At 38.3% G+C, this 21,145-nt stretch overlaps 1 protein-coding gene across 4 annotated transcripts; it reads left to right on the forward strand.

The window, feature by feature from the left end:
* Positions 1-297: 297 nt before the first annotated feature.
* Positions 298-15,062, forward strand: LOC101854233. 4 transcript variants are annotated; one of them, XM_035973957.1, is made up of 8 exons: positions 298-386; positions 3,785-3,865; positions 6,049-6,332; positions 6,692-6,851; positions 7,657-7,894; positions 8,384-8,556; positions 11,689-11,862; positions 14,638-15,062. In XM_035973957.1, exons 2-8 carry the CDS (start codon positions 3,796-3,798, stop codon positions 14,958-14,960), a joined length of 1,422 nt encoding a protein of 473 aa, XP_035829850.1. In that variant the 5' UTR covers positions 298-386; positions 3,785-3,795; the 3' UTR covers positions 14,961-15,062. The 4 variants fall into 4 exon arrangements, with proteins under 4 accessions (XP_035829850.1, XP_005092000.1, XP_035829852.1 ...); XM_005091943.3 differs by having other exon boundaries at positions 304-610; XM_035973958.1 differs by lacking the exon at positions 298-386 and adding an exon at positions 1,527-2,144.
* Positions 15,063-21,145: the final 6,083 nt, after the last annotated feature.

Genomic DNA, 21,145 nt, shown 5'->3' on the forward strand with positions numbered 1-21,145 from the left:
CATATGTGGTGCTTTGTTGTTCAAGTTCAAACACTTTAGTGAGAGCAGGATGGTTCACTACTTTAGGCTATTTGAAAAAACATGTTTTTGAAAATGTCTTCAAAGTACCGTTGATGAGATCTGAAGGACGCCTGTTTGTCTGTGGCACTTTTGCAAAGTCTTTTTTTTGTGTGTATCAAATTTGCAGAGAGAGATGAGTATTTTTGGAGTTTCCGATCTTTGGTATGAAAACTGAGCGGTCCAAGTCCACAGCATGACCTTGGAGCAGAAAACAAACTGCTTGTACTACAATACCCCTCTGTTACTCATCTCAACATAATAAACAGTGGCCTACATAATAATGTTATGGTTGCGTTCTCAAGTGGCAAAAATTGCCTAGAGTGGATGTGTGTATTTTACAGGGTTTCTAGATCTAAATAAATAACCGAAGAACAAAACAGAGAGGAAAAAGACAGTTTTCCATTTCATCGTGTTTCCATTCAAAGCAATATATGGCCTCCCAGATTCTTTCTTTACCAATTTTGGCCGACGTATTGGACTCACTTGGTGTTGACTGCTGACTGCTACCGCTAGCTATAAACTTATGGCCAGTGAGACCAAGACAGTGGAGGTCTCCTTTTCTCTGATTTTCTGGCTTTTTTGCCTTTCATTTATTTCTTGAATTGCCATGAATCAAAGAAATCCATATTACGACCGTATCAGTCGACAAAGATGAAACTCTAGATTGAATCTCTAGATTAAAAAGTAATTCAAAACAATGCCGCTAGACTGATAACAAGATCTAAAAAACGAGACCATGTCACTCCATTATATATTTAAAAGAACTGCATTGGCTCCCTGTAAAAGAACGAATAATATTTAAAATCTGCGTCATGTGTTTCAAATGTGTAAATAAAACTGCTCCTTTTTATCTACAAGAACTTATCAGTATATATAAACCAGGGAGAAACCTAAGATCATCGAACGATAACACCCTACTTGTGACACCTGTAAAATCATACAAATCATATGGAGAGAGATCTTTCTCATATCTTGGTCCATTTATGTGGAACAGATTACCCATGAAACTAAGACAAATAAGAACACTTGATAGCTTCAAAAGACATCTTAAACATTTTCTGTTCCTACAGGCCTATCCTTCATAAGCTTTTAACGTTATCTTTCATTATATTTGTTCTTTTCCTATGTCTGGATGAAAATAGTCTGTGTGTGTGTGTGTGTGTGTGTGTGTGTGTGTGTGTGTGTGTGTGTATGTGTGTGTGTGTGCATTAATGTATATTGCTTGAGAAGAAAGGAAGTAGTAAGAAAGGTTTTTGAAAAATGGGTATTCCAATGTAAAGCGCATTGAGCTACTATTTTTGGAAATGCGCTATATAAATGTTATATATTATATATTATTATTATTATTTTAAAAGTAGGCCTAGACTCTAGATTCTACATCTAGACCTCTAGATCTAGATCTAGATTAGATAGACATTTTCCTTCTTAGACGGGGGGAATTTTGGGGGGAGATCGGAGAGGAGTTTCAGAGCCCCAGCGGGTGGGATCAAGGGTCGTTTGTGCAGTCTGCAATCAGTGGTCGAAATTTCACACCTCAACTGCTGTCCTCTGATAATGACATGCGTCAGTCTTACTTATCAAATTAAAATTACCACCAGTGCTTGCCTTTCCACCATTAGCCCCACCCATTGGTGTTTCAAGCACAGTCAACCAATGCCACCCATTACTGCCATCATGTAACAATGATTTGAGGAACTCTTTCTCGGCTGGCAATGCAGTCAGGGTGGCAGGCATTGGTCAAACTAATTTCACACCTCTGGCTTCTAGGTACCCAGGAAAGCTAATCGAGCACTTTCTCTGACACTCTCATGAAATTTCACACCCACACTACCCTGACCATCTGCATCTCTCAGGGCTCACATAGATGGGGTAACATCTACCCCCAAATTGCACCCCTACTCCCCTTCCTCGCCTGACGGCACAGCGTTAAAAAGTTTTGAGCTGGCGGAACCAAACTTCTTATTTTAGTTTCAAATCAGGGCTGAGCCGGCAAAGCATTTTCTGTCTCAGACAGAGGTAAAACCCTCGGAAGGGAGTGGATTCCTTCTGTTTCCACATTGGACTGGTTTCCGTTTTATACACAGGTAATTAGAGAGATCAAGGAAGGAGTGGGGAGATTCGATAGACAGGTTTCCGTTTTACACAGGTTTCCGTTAAGGCAGGTTTGACTGTACTTGCCCTTTTTTAAATTGAATTTTCACTCTATGTCTCTGTTCTTTAACAAATTATAAGACAAATGGAAGCACAGAATTAGATAAATTTGTCAATGACCGTATTGTCATGCACAACAACAGAGCTAAAACAAACAGATTTTTACGTTCACCAGATAATTACATGCATGTGACTTTAGACTTTAGCTGGTCAGGCGGCTAAACTATGAAAATAGGAGTAGTCCTTTTCAGCAGTTTTTTTTCAGAGGCGGTAACGGATACATAGGCCTACACAAAGCTCAGGAATTCCAATTAGTAGTCCTTACTTGAACCATATCCATGAGTTAAGGATAGATTTCAATTATAAGTAGAGGAAGGGGTTATATGCGGGAGAGCTTCGGGGTATTCTTTGATTCTTTTTACTGTGACTAACATTATTTTCTCCGTGGAATTTGAAGAGGGGAACCAATTCCTTTAAAATTTGTCTGTATATATTATATAAAATCATTGTGTCACAACGTGGTGGGATCAGGCGTTTGTCTATTTTTGGGCATGTGGAGTTATTGGTATCATCTGAAAGCTTATATTTGCCTTCCTTGAAAAATACACCCATCTCTTTCTTGAAAAGAAGGCGAAATATTTGCAATTGAAGAAAGTGGGGGTAGCAGGAATTCAGAGTTAAAATTATCGAGAAAATGGCGTCCAAAATTTTGTAACTTCTATAGCTGGAGAGACATTGAAAACTTAAAATTGTTTGCCATTAATCAATGTTTTTTCAGCAAAATTTACCTGGAAATGTGTTTGTTTTTGTTTTTTGTTTTTGTAAGTGTTTTACGGCACTCGCAACTGCATAAGGTCATATGAGCGCGCGGGACACATTAAACTTTTTTCAGTTGGTAGGAATTTTTGAATTTTGCCCGGGTGGCGGCAGAAGCCTACTCTTATCGATTTTAGACCACCAAGGGATCTTTAATGTGCGCAACTTGCACATGCGCCCTCCGAGATTTTTCACCCTTGTCCGAGAAGGCTAGGTGTAGATCTTTCCTACCAGAAGATCAGGGGTGTGGCTGAAAGACAGCAGTAAGAAGAAGCCAAGGAGTAGCAGTAGAAAGGCTGTAGAAAGAATCAGGAGCCCAGAGGAGGGGGGCAAAGGAGATGAGGGAGTGGGGGCAGAAAGAGGAGACGAAAGCAGACGACAGATCATTGCTAGAGAGCAGGAAATGAGGTGAAAGGAGACAAATTTAGAGAAAAAAATTTTTCTGTCACTACCCGGATTCGAACCCGGGACCTTTGAATGAGAGGCCAACACCTTAACCTCTAGGCGACGAGAGCCCCTGAAATGTGTTTTTAAAGGTATTGAGCCAAAAAAACAAAAATTCGATAAAAATTGCCACACTGAAGAAAAAATGCCTGTTTAGAGTTCTTCGATAATATTATTGTGAGAAGTGCCTGATTTCACACCTTTTGTGAGTTATTTATGTAGCAATAAAATAAAAGTATGCATATATATAAATATATATTCTTTTCCATTATATTCTATTTTTGCCACTATAATGTTATTATTTTTTTTCCAGATTAATATGAAATGTATCCTGGGCTCTTTTCTTCATTGACTGTAGCTGTGCTGCTGCACCTTTGTGGCTCAATAGAATTTAGTAAGTTCTGCATAAAATACTTCCTGTAATATTCGTCAGACTTGTGATTGACTGAACACTGTCTTCAGAACAGTTAGTTGTTCTTTCCTCCATCTCAACTGTGCTTGAAAAAATATTTCCAGTAAATTGTTTTTGTTGTACAATTTTATAAACTGTCATTTAAAGCCAAGCTGATGTCATGTATAAATGTAGTTCATTCCCATTCTTGATACATTTATATAATAACAGCTTTCCCCAAACAAACTCTGGCCTGAAGAGATATATAAACGTTGAATCTGTGGTAGAAAAACAATCCTTGGCAGTCCAAGAAACACACTTTAAAAATTCATAGAGTTTCATCAGCCATTCAGTTATCATATAGAGTGACTTCCTTTGGTATTTACTTCAGTGCAGTGCATCCATTCATTTTAAAATTATGTTTAGTGTGGATGGTTGCGTCAGCGACTAAAGTTGCCAGTAGTGGTAGTGAGCGCATACTATGGCCTGGCAACTTAAGCCACCGACGGTACTGTAAATGTTAAGCAGGGAGGGGGTGGTGTTGGGTTTTTGCTGAGATCAAAACTCGTAGACTGCAATTTCATTTTTAGGTCACCAAGGATCCACTGGCTTTGTTGACATAAATTGATATTTTTCGCTCCTCCCAGGGCTGTATAATGATATAAATAGGAGTGTACTACGAACTGCTTAGTTGTTTTAAGTACCGGTAGCCTAATATATGAAGGTGCAGTGGCGGAGCGGTTAGTGCGCTCGTCTCTGAAGCAGAAAGTCCGGATTTGAGCCTTGGTTCGGACACAGATTTTTTTTGCCCCTCCTGCCCACCCAGCAGTAATGGGTACCTGACTTTGAGTTGGGGAAATAAAAGCGGCATAGAAATGAACTGGCCACCCTACCACAATATGCCAAAGGCCCAGGAAGTTGTCTCACTAACAAGGCAATTCCCAGTGTCCAGATCGGATGCGGGAACTACTTTACGTTAATATATTATATATTGCGTGTGTTTGGTGGGGTTAGGGGGGAGAAAAGCATACTAGACTACAAGGTTTCTGCCTTAAGGTATAACAGTCAAACAGAAGAAGCCGACGTTGTATTAGATCAATTATAGCAGAGACTCATTTCAAAATAATTTGCTTTGGTCTTAAAACTCGCTTTTTAACTCTAGTCTTCAAGAAATTCTTGTTTATTTGGAAAGGTAAAATTGTAACCAGAAATGTATTCTGATTGACTTAGATTGGCATTCAGCAAAGAGAAGTATACGCGGAATCTACTTTTTAGAATTTGAACATCTCTTTCATATGATCAGTTTGCATTGCCTGAAGTGTTGGGGCATAAGAAAACCCGCAGGAAGTTGCATGCATTAGTAGGCCTACTGGTTGAAGCTGGTTTCACTGTCATTTTCTCAAAAGCAGAATACAACACTGTCTGTCACATGAACATTCAAATTATGTATCTAAACAAGGTATTGATTCAGAATGGAGAATGGACTTTTGCTCTGAAGTGGTTGGAGATTGCAAAGCAGTCATTTTATCCATTACAGTTTTGAGACGTTTTTTTTGTTTTTTGTATTAAGCAACCACAAAAATTGTTTCTGTGATTTTTGTAACGTTCAACAGTCCTCACTTAGTCTTTATATGTAATTGAGCCAGTAGATTTTTGTCGTTGACATGCTTTAACTCAAGGTCATACGAGTGCTATTACAACTGCTAGTAGATTTCTTTTGTTCAGAATGCTTGTGCTAAAGCTTACCAGTTTCATACAGATATATATGTGCAAACTGATGTTTTATCATGCAAACATGTATGCATCATGTACACATTGGAACTGAAGCATTCTTGAAATTGTAGACGCATAGTTCAACCTTAGACATAGCTATATTTAAGTAAGGGCTTGGTCACTGATTTGAAAATGGCTTTAAAAATGAAATGGGGCCATATATATATATATATATATATATATATATATATATATATATATATATATATATATATATATATATATATATATATATATATATATTAAAATATATAATACAGACTGACATTATTTGTCCATGGAGTGGCATGGAAATATATCTTGACATGAGAAACTGAAATGTGTACACACATAATGCTAAATGTTCAGTTAAGCTATGCTGAATCTACCTGGTAAGAGCTTTCATTTGAATTTTATTTTAAATTCCTCCTCAGTAACGGTGAAACCTTCCGAGAAGACATGTTCTCAGTCGATCAACTTAACACATGGCTCTTCATACGCTCTTTATGTCTATACTAGTGACTGTGATGAATGTGATGGGTCTGCTGGTTGCCCCTGGGCACCAATGAAGGAGTGCAGGATTAGTTTTGCCATTCCTGATGAAATAGAAAAAGCACTTTTTAAAATCTGTTTCCGAAAAGCCACATTAAAGGTCAAGAATTGCCCAGCAAAGGTAATCTTTCAAGAACACACGCCCTCTGGTACCAATGATCTTAAGGTGAGTTTTATCAATGCTTATAACTCCATTCTACACATAAATCAAGTTTTGTTCTTTTACTTACAATATTAGTCTAGAGTAGAGATGAGTAGGTACTTACAACCAAATCTACACTGAAGTTATTACCCTTTGTCACAGCCTTATACATGTATGTGAATTGTTCAATTATGTCAGATAATATTCTGTTCATAATTGTTACACCATTGCAAAGGTTACAGCACTACTTGTTAGTAAAAATTTGCAAGTCGAGATATAAAGATGTGATGGAAAAAAAGTGTTCCTTAAACCTAAAATATGAGGACTTTTTTTAAGAGAAATGATTGCGCATCCCTCTTAAATTGTTTTGTCTTCCGTTTCAGACTGTACAATGTCCCGCCAGCAAGTATGTGTACTCAAGCTCAGGTTACAGTAGTGAAATGTGCTTGAACCATGGACATAGCCTTGACGTTGTGTTCTCTAGTGACAATTTTTGTTCTATTGAGGGCTTTGCTGATGTGAGCACCAAGTCATTTGGTCAAAGTAAGTTATGCCGAAAGGTAATTTTAGGTTTTTCATTCAGCTCTTTTTTTGTAACTTTATCTGGAAAAATGAAAAACCTTAAATTTTGAAGTTGCTCTCCCTTTTATATTGCCTAGCAATTTGCAGTTCTAACATTATTATTATGTCACGCTTCAGTTTCCAGTCGACTCCTTTTCCAATGCATTATGTTATGAAGTACATTATAAGGTCTAACAATTAATCAGATCTAGTTATATAGACTCCTGTATGATATATGGCATGGAAATATCTGATAATGTCAACCGAATTTTTCAATCAGTGCTGAGCAATCTTTTACCCTTTCAAAACGTCTATCCCATTATTATGTTTATTGTTAACAGCTGAAAGACAGATGAGTCTCAAGCAGGACCATAGTTCCAATATATTAGTTATGTGTCTACTTGTTCTTCAGTTTTTATTTGCCTGTATAAAATGCACATATTCATTTGAAGGGGTTAGTTCTAATCACAGGCTATGTACCGCTGGAATGATCCCAAGAAAATTATGAAAACCCTGTTTTAGAACTGAAATAGGCAGCTTTGAACAGCCAACGCATTTTTTAAACCCCTTCAAGTGTCTTGGTGTTCACTCACCTCTAACCTCATTGTGCTGTCTGTTACTCCTAATTTTTTTGCTACAGCATCTTTCACATAAATAATTTAATGACCATTTGCAGTTCCCCAAGCAATTTGTCTGAAATTTTGAAGAGGAAACTCAATGTTTTATTTAAAGAAAGATTTCGTTTTAATACATTGTCTGCATCAACTGTTTTTTCTTCTCCTGCCAGTTTCCTTGAGTAGCAGTGACAGTTGTCCCAGGGGCTATAAATATAGACGAGATACCAGAGGCACCGTTTTTTCATACCATGGTGCAAAAATGCCTGTCCCAGCAAGATTTTGCAATGGAACATTGTGGTCGTATTCTTATTCAAGAAGTGAGGACTTTTGCTATTTCTTTCGATATGCAAACTTTCAACGTGGTGGAGCTTCTCTACATATTCTTGATCAGTCTGGAAATGAACACAGGTAAAGTTTTGAATTATTTCAGCCTTAGAATTACAGATACTGTATCAGAGCATCAAAAACTGTGAAATGAAATTGTTCGTGTGATGACTTGTAGAAAGGAATTGATTAGGGCCTATCCTGATGGATAGAATGAATGAATCCATGATTAGTTGTTCACCACAGAGAATGCTGCTTAAGAGGTCACTTACTTAAACTGACATTAACACAAGCATACCACAAAGTCACACTACACATGTGCACCCGCATACATACTTCCACTATGAGCATGACATAATTGTATGTGTGTAGATGGATTTGAGAAAACAGCAGAGAGAGATTCAGTGATCCCTTTGTCATTATGTATAAGAATCTTGTACAAATGTCTCGTATTAATTTGATAAGCGAATGTTCTATTTTTAAACATTGCATGATGCTCTGGAAAGTAATAGTATGAATGTTCGATGGTTTGTTCCTCATAATCCACATATTCATCTTTACCTGTCTCTCCAGAATTTATGGGTATTATAACCAACCAAAAATCAACTCAGAGTACTGCATACCTGTAGGCAAAGGAGGCAAAGCAAGTAAGGTCGATGTGTACATACAGAAAGCCTGTTCCAGTACTTATGATTGTGCTCCACATAATGCTCAACATGCCTTTGTGTTTGGATATGAATTCAGAGGTGGGTATGAATTCTGAAGTGGGTTTTAAGTCGTCGGGATTTAAAAAAAATTAGGAACAGTGTTAACCATGTGGCTAAAAGTCCCTATAGTGTTCAATCTTTTGATACAGGAAAACTAAAATAAAGTATTTGCTACAGTAGTTCTCGATGAAATAGCAAATGAAATGAAGGAACAACCTTTTAGAACGTAGAGACACTTCTTGATCCCTGAATAGGTCAGAGGTCATTACAAAGTTTCTATCTTTCTCTCTCTCTCACTCTCTCTGTCTATCTGCAGAAAATTGTTACAAGAGAACAGAACCTGTTCATAAAACCTCTAAGGGGGGGGGGGGGGGATCTCAATAGCTCAACACATATGATGTTCGCTTGTTAGCTCTCGGAGATCTGGAGTTCCCTTGAAATTATTAACTCTTTATCTCTAAGGAAGGTAAACCCTCTATGTCGGGGCCCTATTTTGGTACGAAATCTAAAAGGGACATATATATACATCACTAAATTGGTCTTAATCTAATGAAAGAACTGGTAAAAGAGATCTGTTTTTGACAATTGCTGAAAAGTAATTTGATGTCAAACTCGTAAAGGAATATGCCTGAGCCGCTGCCAGTGGCATACAGGCACAGCGGTTCCGACCTTCAGGCTGCCTTTCGGGTAAATCAAGAAGTGTATTCCTACCCAAAACAGAAGTGACTCTAGTCAATATAAAAATGTTTTAAGAATACCTTAAAAAAATGGCACCTGGCTGCCTGTCAGGCATGGGATCATTCTACATTCTTTGTAGGTAAAGCGACCATGTAAAATTCAACTGCATCGTAAGATGAAGGTCTTACAGTGAGTTGAATCAGTTTCTCCCTGAGCTCTAGCAGGGGTTTGAGAAGAACATAAAGATGAAAAAGCTTTATGCCGTGACAGGCTTTGACGCAGTGCGTAGCACCACTTGGTTCTCCACAAGATATGATGTTCCCTCCCAATTCTCCCACTCTTCTCTTCTCATGAAGATACGACAGCCACTGTTCAGTTTGATGGTTCTACATCAGGTCACTTTGACTTTGGAAGGAATTGTGTTCTTCTTATGCTAACCCCTTTTTAACCTCTGCTTCCTTGTGCTGTGGTTGCACTCTTTAAAGTGGGTGTTTTCTTTGCTGGAGGGCTGATGTGATGAGTCTTTTTCTGTTTTTCTCACCTGAAGACAAAGAAAAGATCATAACCAACTCAACTTTAGTTGGAGATCTCTTCATTTAAGATGATCAGCATTGATTGCTCACAGTGCATCAATAACACTATAGATTATGATGAAATAGCCTTTAAAACTTCCTTGTTGTCATCTTCTCCTCTAGAAGAGTTGTGCAGGCACACAATATAGTGTACAGCTCCAAGGAATATCAAGATGAACAACATACCAGTAGAAACTTTCAAGAAAAATTTGTTTCCTTGGATCAACAATCTCTTCGTATTTTCCCTGATTATGAAAAATATGCCAGGCTAGGGTAACAGCAACAGCATTTAGAGCCCTCAGCAAGAGGATGTGAAATCAGAATTAGTAAAGGCTCTCAGTGAAGATCAAAATAAGAATTTATGAAGTGTGTCCATTGAGTATCCTCCACCATAGATTTGAGACCTAGTCATTGCGCTTGAGACAGGGGAAGAAACAGAGAGAGTTTATTCCCTGAAATGTTTCCACATGGGCATCAGTATACATTGACCAGCAAAAATTTTCAATCAGTTGTCTTTGATCATAACTTCCAAGCCAGTCCTGTGTATATAAAGAAATGGCACTGACAAGTGGACAGCATTTTGAAGTTACTGTCTGAAGGTAGGGAACCCAGGGGAAGACTGTAGTGGAAATAGAGAGGCCATGAAGATCCTGTAGATCTCAGAACGTGTGAAAGTGTAGCTGACGACTGAACTGTTTAGATGAGTTGGATACCTTGAAGAAGAATGTATCTCAAATTTCTTTGCCAAAAGTCAAAGAAGTAAAGAACTCCTGTTACAGCTGTGCAAGACCATCTTTATGTTCCTAGTCTACAGAAGACTCGGTTTCTTTTTAGCATAGGTAGGGTCAGCATGACAGGAGCCCTAATTCTGACCTCAAGAGTACCATATTCTTTTTTGTCTCATATATGCGCTTTCTTCTCTAGAATTTTTTTCTCTGCTGTCAATATTTTACACCCCTATCAACAAAATTTTGATCATTTAGGAGTCGGGCTATCGCGACCTTGCCTGTCAGTGTCAACTGTGGCACACAACATCCCTGCAGAATGACCCGGATATTAAAAAAGAAAAAAACACCTTCCACACTCTGAAACGAAAGTCACATCTTCTACAGGCGATGTAAAAGAGCCTAAATATAACACAATAAATACCAACGGGTCCCCAGGAGAAAAAAAGAATCTTCTTTACATTCCACTGCTAGATCCCTGAGGTAATCTACTGCTGGTTCTTCAATCTGCAGTGCAACTGATTTTTACGTACATATGACAGTTTTTCCTACTTAGTAGGGCCCCTTGCCTTAAGGCAGCCACACGCTGATTCCGAAGGTACTCTGTATGTTTTTATACTGACTGGAGTATTTTCAGTTTTGGTAGGAATCAATTTTGAATATTGTCTGAGTGCAGGCCAAAGCCTACTCTTATTAATAGATTTTAAGACCACCAAGAGATCTTTAACATGTGCAACTTGCACAAGGGACCTCCAAGATTTTTCACCTTAATCTGAGAAAGCAAAGCATTGGATCTTACCTATCCTAAGATCGAGGGTGTGTGGCTGAAAGACAGCAGCAAGAAGGAGCCAAGAGTAGCAGTGAAAAGAGTCAAGAGTAAAGGAGATAGGAGCCCAGAGAAAGGGGGGGGGGGTCAGAAAGTGTAGATGAATGCAGGTGACAGAATATAAATAGAGAACAGGGGAGGAGGTGAAAGGAGAATATTTTAGAGAAGAAAATGTTTTCGTTGCTTTCAGGTTTTCGAACTCAAGGCCTATTGAATCAAAGACGAACACCATGAGAGCCTCTGAGAAAAAAATAATTTTCAAATTGGTTTTTTAAAGTTCATTCAGCTTCTTCAAAATGAATAAAGAATTTGGTAAGAAATGCCAATGTATACACTGAAATTGTATTGGATTCTTTCCTAATTTCTACAGAAGTCGAAAAGGCTGAGCCCGAAGCAGTAGAGGAAGAGGACGATGACACAGTGAAAATCATCATTATTGTTGCCAGTGTACTGGCTGTTTTCCTTCTCTGCTGTTGCTGTTTATGTTGTTGCTGTTCGCGGAAGGACTCATCAGATTCCACAAATGCTACCGCAGCTGCTACAGGTATGTCTGTGTATGGAGAGCATTTAAGTTATCTTTGTGAAACGCTTGAACTTAAGCACCCTCAACTGATTTTACATTTGGATTATTCTTTTGTCCAAGGGAACTATATTACCAAGCTGGCTCTGCTCTTCATTTCAAAACCAAAAACTCCAAACCGGCCAAAAATGACTAAGGCAATTAACCTATGAGCATGACAAAATTATCACATGCTTTTCCATACTGGCACAGTGACTTACAAATTCATGTATTTTATTATTTAGTCTTTCTTGGACTTTCGTTTCTTTATTCTATGCTTATCCTCCCATGTATTTCATACCTGTTGTTAATTTACTTTTTGATTTTGTAAGTTTTTCAGCCAATTCACAATATACAAATCTGTTTTTCATTTTTCCCATTCCTTACCTAGACCTCTTTAAGTTAAGCAGTCACTATGAGGTGAAGTAGATAACATTACCAAGGAGTGTTTTGGGTTTTTCTGTCCTGCGTCCCCCATTTGATGCCAAATATTTGTAGGTTACATAGGGAAAATCCACGTGGAACCTGGAAAAGAGTTACAGAGAATGTTATACAGAAAAGTGTGAAGACATTGAATAATATGAAGAGATTAACCCAGGTTGGGGTATGGTGGAAAAGTATTTATTTGTGGACTAAACCCTGATGCAGGGTGAGGAAGGCAGTGATGATGATGACATAAGATAATGTGTCAACATGATATGATAGTAAATGTTCTGTTTCCATATAAACACACAACATAAATCTAGGAAGCAGGAAAATCGTTTGGACATGCATGATAATGATAATGACCAAGTTGTTGAGAACAAATGCAAGATTAATCTTGGTGTTAGTTTATTTCTTCATTTGGTGCCTACGCTAGATCGCCTCGGATTGTTCTGGGGGGCAGGAGACAACCTTCATTCTCAAAACTTACTTAGAGTGACCAAAGTTTAGGAATAGGTCATTATCAGGTTCCCTAACATATAATAATGGTATAACAAACTACACCAGTGCCAAAGCGGTTGATATACAAAAACAAGAACTTTGAAAAGTGACATAATATAAATATTTGGCTTGTATATGACCTTATTGTGTTGCAAGTGCCATAAAACTCTTACTAAAACTAAACTAAGAATATAAATACTTAGGCCAAACAATAAGTATGGTGAGAGAGAAAAAAACTGTGGTGAACAGAAGGATACATGTGGCTTGGAGTTGCTTTCAGATCAAAATCTGCTGATATCACTAAAAAGACTTGTTTTCAATAAGTAGGCCTACTTTGTCCCAGCAATAAGTCATGGGTGTCAAACCTGGCCAATTGCCAGAAATGTCATAAAAGAATTAAGGATAACACAGAGATCAATGGAAAGGAAGGTGCTGGTTATAAATAAGCATGATCAAACTAGGCCCCCAAAAATACGAGAGAAAACTGGAGTGGCAGACAACCCCAGATTTATACTCCAACAAAATGAAAATGGTCTGTATACATGGGCACAGTGAGAGACAACAAATGAACAAAAGGATGTACTGAATGGAGACCATGAGCAGGAAAAAATCAAGAGCAAGACCTGGAAGAAGGTGGTAGGATGACATCAAAGAGCAGACAGGTTCAACCTGGACACAGAAAACTTCAGATTAAAGACAGAGGATGTCGTTGTTGGAGGGCTACATCCTGCAGTAGACAGACAATACCAAGACAGGGAAAATGCCAAAATGTCACATGGGGAACTCTCCTAACTAAGTGATGACATTGTTAGTAAATGTTGCTCTAATTGTATACTATCAGAACCTTAATATAGTAAAAAGATGTTGCTAGTAACCTTTGTAATCATTTTCACTGTCAATTTAATTGCATTCAGGTAAAAGGTCAACATCTCTAAACATTTGTCACGGGTTGAAATGAAAAGATACTATGCTAAAAGTCTAGCATGGTTACTTTTAACATAAAAGGTCCTTACTGGCCCCATTCATCTAATGGGTTGCTCTCTACCTAATTCACTCAAATTAACAGTTGGGATAAGAAAGACATAAAGACCTACCAGCGGCACTCTCCAACCATATACACATGTTGAAAAAAAGGTTAAAGAGTATACTGAAGATTTTCACAATAGGATGCACGTTCAAAGTTCTTAAAGAGTATGTTTGTAATTCATCTTTACCAAAATCAGACTGTTTTGGTCATTTTGCTGTCATGCTATTCATCATTCAAATCCTTTTGAGAACCAGTTAAGAAATTCTCAAATGCGTTTCTTTATCAAATGATGTCACAGCATGATTGGCTAACTTCAGGCTGTATCATTCATGTTTATGGCCTCTTTGAACATTGCTAAAGTCACAAAAATAATTATGGATAGATCTAGATCGAGCTCGGCCTAGTTTGCGACAGTTTTTAGTTCCAAAAAAAAGTATTCCCAGCAGGTGGTCTGCTAATCTTCAATTTTACCCATGTTTACATTCTGTGACTGACCATAGTCATGTTGTGCACCTTCTTTGTCGACATACATGTATTTCTGTGTTTTGTTTCAGACAATTGGCAATCTTCAGTTTTTATAGTGAGTTCAGGAACTTCATGAAAAGTCATAAATACTCTTTTGGGTGTTTTTATTCTATACTCAGCAGTCTGTTCCCAGTGACAGCTCAGGGTTTTTTGTCCTTGTAGGTCTTCTAATTCTGTGTTGTTGTTTTGCCATTTCTGGAATGAATACTGAAAAATGTATAACTTGATTGGTGTATATACTGACAGGAGATAAAACAGTTTTTGTTTTAAAATGAATCCTCCAGAACAACTTACTACCGGCAGCCCTGCAGGTGAGAGTAGCATGCCAGTCTTTGTCCACCCGACTCAAAGCATCAGCACAAACGGTCAAGGCCAAGCTATCTACCAGACCACAGACTTGTCTGCCCCACCTCCAGCATGGTCCACTCTCCAGGGCCCATCATCTCCCAGCCATTTCCCCTCAGCCTCAGCAGGGCCAGACTTGAACAGATATCCTTCTGCTCCCCCTATGGAAGAGAGTCAGCCATTTGTTGACCAGACTAGTGGACATGAAGACTCGGAGAAACCTCCTCCAGACTACAACTCTCTGTTCCCTGACCATTCATAAAAGTATACTAATTCATACTCGTGAATATTCACATATTTTCTCGAAAGTTTATTAAAGTCACCATGAAGTTTCTCTATGAAAAGTACAAATCGATTTTAGTGCTGGAATACATCTTCAATGTAGATCTAATACACGAACAGTATCTGTTACACTCCAGAAATTCCTTACTTTTCTAAAAACGCTAAGTCTAGGTTTTGTAAGTTGACTGAATAATAGGGATGACTTCTCGTAATTGGGTTATAAGAATAATTTCTAGCTTTCCAGGGACACTGAATCAGCACCAGACTTTTCCAGCTTTATTTTTCGTTTCTATGACGATTTGCAATAACAGACAATGTGACTGATTTCTTTACATTCATAATTGTGTCCGCACATATTTCCGACACAAAAACTAAGAATGAATGTGTTAGCTGTCATTATTTTTATTCCATACAAGAAGTTTATCTCTACCCATGTATTTACACGGTTTTGTGGGTTTTTTAATCGCTTGGATTCTATATTATATCTTATTAGTTGTATGCAGGCTGCCACAGACACAGCATGATTCATGAACAAACGCAGAGTAACTTTCTCTTGTTTAATAGTAAAATAAGAGCTAACGCTGATCGTCTTTAGTTAAAAAATGCAGATGTGCATCTTTCTTCTCTTATAACTTGACTATTTCTACTCGTGCAGATTTAAGATTTCTCATGGTAAAAGACATGATATTTGTAGTCAGTTTAACATAGATTTTGGAGAGATCTGTCGTGCCTTTTTAAAATTAACAATCATTTATTCATAAGTTTGTAACTAAAATAGGACAAATTGGGTACTCTAAAAACCCTTGTCTAGAACAAAAACTAAGGCACAGAAATTAACCATTCTAACGCAGAATAAATCTCAAGACATTGAGCTTTTAGTACATCCGCGTAATGGTTTGCTATGTGGGATGGGGAAGAAGTTATATCGTTTTAAACATAGTCAAAAATGCGAACTTCCTAACCTACACCGGCAAAGTCGCTTCAGGGCTCATTAACCCCGTGACCCTGAGCCGGGGAGCTCCAGCGGGCTGCTGAGTCACGCGAACTAAAAGTAACAGAATCGGGCGAAAAGTGACGCCGTGAAGTATGTATTCTCACAAATTGATATTGGGTGGGTTTGGGGGAGGGGGGGGGGGGGGGGTTGTGTTGCTATCATTCTTTTCCTGAAGCCTATTATAGAACTGAAAGATCATATTTATATAGACAGCTGTGTTGTTCTTGTTAATTCATCTGCTTTTTTTCCCCTGCTTCTACTGTATTATTACTGCCTTGTATTTAAAAATACGTCTTCTAGTTCTACTATAAAAAATTCAGCTTGTTCTTTTAAGGGGTCAAGCTATCAAGACAAGCTGTTTTCATATGTATACATCTTTTAAAACAAAACACAATTTAAAATATCACTGTGTTATTTGATGCTTGGTTTTATGTTGTTGTTTTTTATTGGGTTTTTTTTTTTGGGGGGGGGGTGCTTAGTGGGACTACCCTTTCTCGCAACAGTAATTGATCTCTAGAATTGAAGAGTTAATTTTGCTTTCTCAGTTTGATATCTTTGTCATTCAATTTAGCTTATTTATCTCTGTAATCTGTGACAATAAACTTCTTCCGGTGTATAAATAATTGGCAATATGATAAGTATAGACTTAATAGATATTCTGGAAAAAAAGAAAGACTGGCAGTCTCCTGTTTTGACCCTGGAGTACAGGAATAATGATACTAGTAACTTTTTATGGGTTAGGGGTAATATGGGTGTAGGATAAGAAGGACAATAGTATTCATTGGGGTTGGGACCAAAACTGGATTATTACTAAAGATTTGAGAACACCTGTAAATTTTGTTTTAAATGAATGTATAATCCTCCAAGTCCAAGGTCTATGTGATACGATAAATCAAGATTGATGTGATATGTTGAAATTTCGTTCAACTCACTTCCCCGCTTTCAGTATTCAGAAGGCTAGCTCTAAATTTTATTTGTAGGCATCTACATCATTCTCATTCAGTTTAGTCTAGTTTTTTTCTCAACGCTTAACAACAGTTTTACCAGTGTATGAATAAGAAAGCCACTGAATTTCTTTTAAAATTCTAGATCTACAGTCGAACTTGTGTAAGACGGAATCGCAAGGGAGCCAGAAAAAAATTTCGTCTTAGACAGATGAAACCCTCGGAAGGAAGTGGATTTTTCTCTCCGTTTCCGCGTTGGACAGGTTTCCGTTTTATACAGGTAATTAAAGAGAAATAAATCAAGGGGGGAGCGGGGAGATTCCGTTAAGACAGGTTTCCGTTTTATACAGGTTTTCGTTAAGGCAGGTTCGACCGTATATGTAATTCGTTGGATTTAGATTCTATGTGATCTTTTCAGATTTTGGTTCAATTCACATTGCCACATTTGGCGTTCAGTTCTAGTTTCTACTCAGCGACAGTGTCGCAAAGGGCCTAAGACAAGGCAAACTATACCTAAATTACAGACATAGAGCTGCAACCTATAAGCCTTGCAGATTTGAGGGGGGGAGGGGGGGGGAGGAATATTTGGTTGTGTCGGCAAGTTAGCTCGAATAAGCTTACCCAGGGGTGGTTAACATAGTTGAGCTATAGGCCTATATAGGTCAACTTTTTAGGGGGCTTTTCATTCTCACCAGATTTTCAACGTGGTGAACTTTGAATATGAATTATGATGTTATAGTAATGAAATCGTTAATGACACCACAAAGTTTTTTCAAAGTATCTAAACAACAAAAAAAGCGTTACTTTTACAACAACAACTGACATTCGTATAACTATAACAGTACTGTTATTTAGATTTTTCTTCCTGCATCACCTACTTGTACCCTAAGAACAGAAATTCTCAATCCTTTTCAGCTCATACTTGTAGTGTACTGACTGAGGTTTTATCGCTTGTCATTTGGGGAGTCTCGGTATCCTTTGGGGTCTCATAAGGGTTATTTGTCCATTGGTACTTGGTTGCCTGTGCACTTTGTGATATTTTTTAATAATGCCTTAAGAGGGAGTCAATATTTGTAGCGTGACCTGCAGGACAGAAATAAGCTATAATCTACATCGACAGAGCTTTGTCAACCATAAACAGACCACGAATGATATTGGGCCCATACGTGAAAATGTGTAGAGACATTTGGCCGTATTTTTTTCAAAAATTAAAAATGTTTCTTCTTTCACCTCCTTTGGTCTTCTCTAGTTATCTTCCGTCTTCTGCTTTCATCTTCACTTTCTGCCTCCTCCCCCCCTTTCCCTATCCTCTAGGCTCCTGACTCTTTCTCCTGCTACTGCTTCATACTACTATCTTTTAGCTAAACCCCTGATAGGAGAGGGCGAAACGATTTAGGAGATTCCGTATGCAAGTTGTGCACATTTAAGATCCCAGAAAGGTTCTATGGTGTTCCTTTCGAAATGATTCATGATTTGATTTCATGTGTGCATTAATTAGAGTTTAACCATTGTCATAATATTTAGATTTTCTGCTCTGTTGTCAAAATATATTGATGTTTCATGTAAATTTTTTGTAAATTGATTGAGATTTTTATGCTTGCATTCTTCCAACCCTCACCCAACACTTGTTGCACATCTGCAGATTGTTCTGAAGGGTAATGTAGATTACAGTTGGAACATTTTTGTTCTTCAGTGCCATTGTCACATGTCTTGTCAACAGATTGGATCAGAAGTTTTCTTTGTGGCACTCTTTCTGCAATACTCAATGTTCTTTCTGACAATTTGAGTCAGACGGTTACAACATCCAAAGTAACATACAGTCAAACCCCTTTATACTGCCTACTTTAGGACTAGCATGAACTTGGCAGTGTTGCAGGGCTCTTGGTATAACAAGGTCCTCTGTTACATGCACTGACTGCCCAACTTCATGGGAAATAATTCTGCGATAACTAGATGAAGAACTGTATCATAAGGAGAGGATTTTACTGCCTTGTGCCAAACTGCAGTGAAATGGAGAGTGATTTGCTATTGTGACTTTGAAGGCTTTAAAATATTTGCAAATTTCTTGCTTTCCCTGAGTGGTCAAGTGGGTGGTTGGCGGGTGCTCTGGTGTGGTTTGCTTCTTCTTTCCTTCCTATCAAACATCTATCGTCCTTATCTCCCCTTCTTCTTGTTTATGTTTGTTACTCTCTTGTAACACCTCTAATCTTCTGTGCTCATATGACCTCATGCAGTTGCGAGTGCCGTAAAACCTCTACTAAAACTAAAACTGAGTGGTCAAGCATGATAGAGATAAACTGTCCAATCTCACCCCATCTATATAAATATGTATATCTTGGGTGATTGTCAAGCGTAGGGAAATAAACAAACCAGCAACCAAATCTATGTATTTCTCTAGTTAAACTGTAACTTCAAAGTAAATTCAAAGTGAAAATTTCAGCTAGATTAGAAGCTAGACAAAGTGTCAAGGTACCTGTAGATGTACAGTTTTTCAGAACCCAATGCCCGTCAGTCCTCGAGCCACCTCAGACCTGTAACATCGACTTGAGTGAGAGCCTTCACAAAATAAAAGCCCCATGGGTGCCTGCCAGCTTTGAGGTGTTCGTGTTGATATCTGGTAACACCCAGATATTTTGCCAGTAGGTCAAGGTTGCACAATTTCGGCGACTTTAAAATATTTGTCGAAGCCTAAAAATTATAGCGCTTTCATAGATATAACACATCAAAATTAGTCAGATTCGCACGAGAAGGTCAATTATGAAGTTATGTTTTATTCAAATTTTACACTTTTTTCCAACACCAAGCTCATTGTACATTGCACTGTGTTTGGTTACATCACACGACTCCATTATAACGTCTATCACTATCAGTATTCTTCATTTTAATCTGGAGTTCTATATTTTAATGTTTGCTCCTTTATTTTACTTGTGTGTATTCCTTATCCTCAGCCATTTCGGTTGGGTTCTATTTAAGTTTGCTTGCACAGTCTACTATCCAAATTGAACTGAGGACTGACTGGCAGAGGTAAAGAAAAAAAGCTAAACATCTCCACATACTGCCTGAAATCTACAAGACAAGGGTATAGAGGTGGGATAGGCGGGGAAGGGAGCACATTGACAACAAGTGCAAGATCTGGCCTAGCTCGCAGATTCATAAGTGGGAAAAATATTTTCAATAAGCCGCAATATAGCCTATTAATTACAGTAGTCTCCACCTAAGGTCCCGGTGCTGAGGAGCAAGGAAAATGCGGGATCTTAGGCAAAGCGGGATCTTAGCCGACGAACCTAAGGAAGAATCTACCTTGACCCGTGTTGAGGCTCATAATCGGTAAAATGTTCTACCTCCACTCTAAAATGAACTGATCTGCCCCCTAGGTGGGTTTATTATATTATAGGGCGAGCAAAGAGTGGTCAACCTTGATGACCTATTACAGTGCATAGTGGCATATAAGGCATGCCATTTTCACTTGTTATCCTATCGTGAGTCTCAAGATCTACACTTATCCAGTTGCCCATCCGCTTTACCTCTCGAAAATTTATAGCTGTCCTTCTCTGACCAAGTTCCCTTGCCTTTGTCATTACGCCCCATTACATTGTGACCGCATAAAATAAAATTCAATCTGTTTTGCAAATTCGGGAATAGAGAAAACTGCTGCAATGGTCAAGGAAGAGTTCACAGCACGATGTGATCCCACCTTGAGCGAAGTGATGTAAGTTTAGGTGGGGAGCTCAGGTGCAAGTGCAATGTTCGGGGAAAACAAACGTGTAGGATAGTTCACACATCAGTGTTATCCCATCTGGGGCAAACATTATACAGTTTCATCGGGTTTTACAACGCCTATGTGATCACATTCACGAGAGTGGCTGATCTTTGACGCGACGGGCAGATCATTGATCTCAACTTTTCACTCTTGGTTGATCGTCTGTGCCCGCCTGGGTGTTCTGTAAATTATGATCAGAAATGCGGGTTCTTAGCCGAAAGATGGTCCTTCTGAGTGGATCAGAGCAGGACCATAGGGGTGATTTTTGTATAGTAAAAATTCTGTTTTCTTAAAACAGCGGGATCGTAAGCGGTGGGATTTTAGGTGGAGACTACTGTATATATTTTATGTACTTGATAGGGTTCATGTAGAAATCAAACCTTTCAGACGATGTCACGACTCAAATAGTGACTCAAAAACAGGTCTATTGGAGCCAGTTTTTTCATAAGATTTTCTCACAGACACCC

Source organism: Aplysia californica, unplaced genomic scaffold, assembly GCF_000002075.1.
Source record: "Aplysia californica isolate F4 #8 unplaced genomic scaffold, AplCal3.0 scaffold00038, whole genome shotgun sequence".
NCBI lineage: Eukaryota > Metazoa > Mollusca > Gastropoda > Aplysiida > Aplysiidae > Aplysia > Aplysia californica.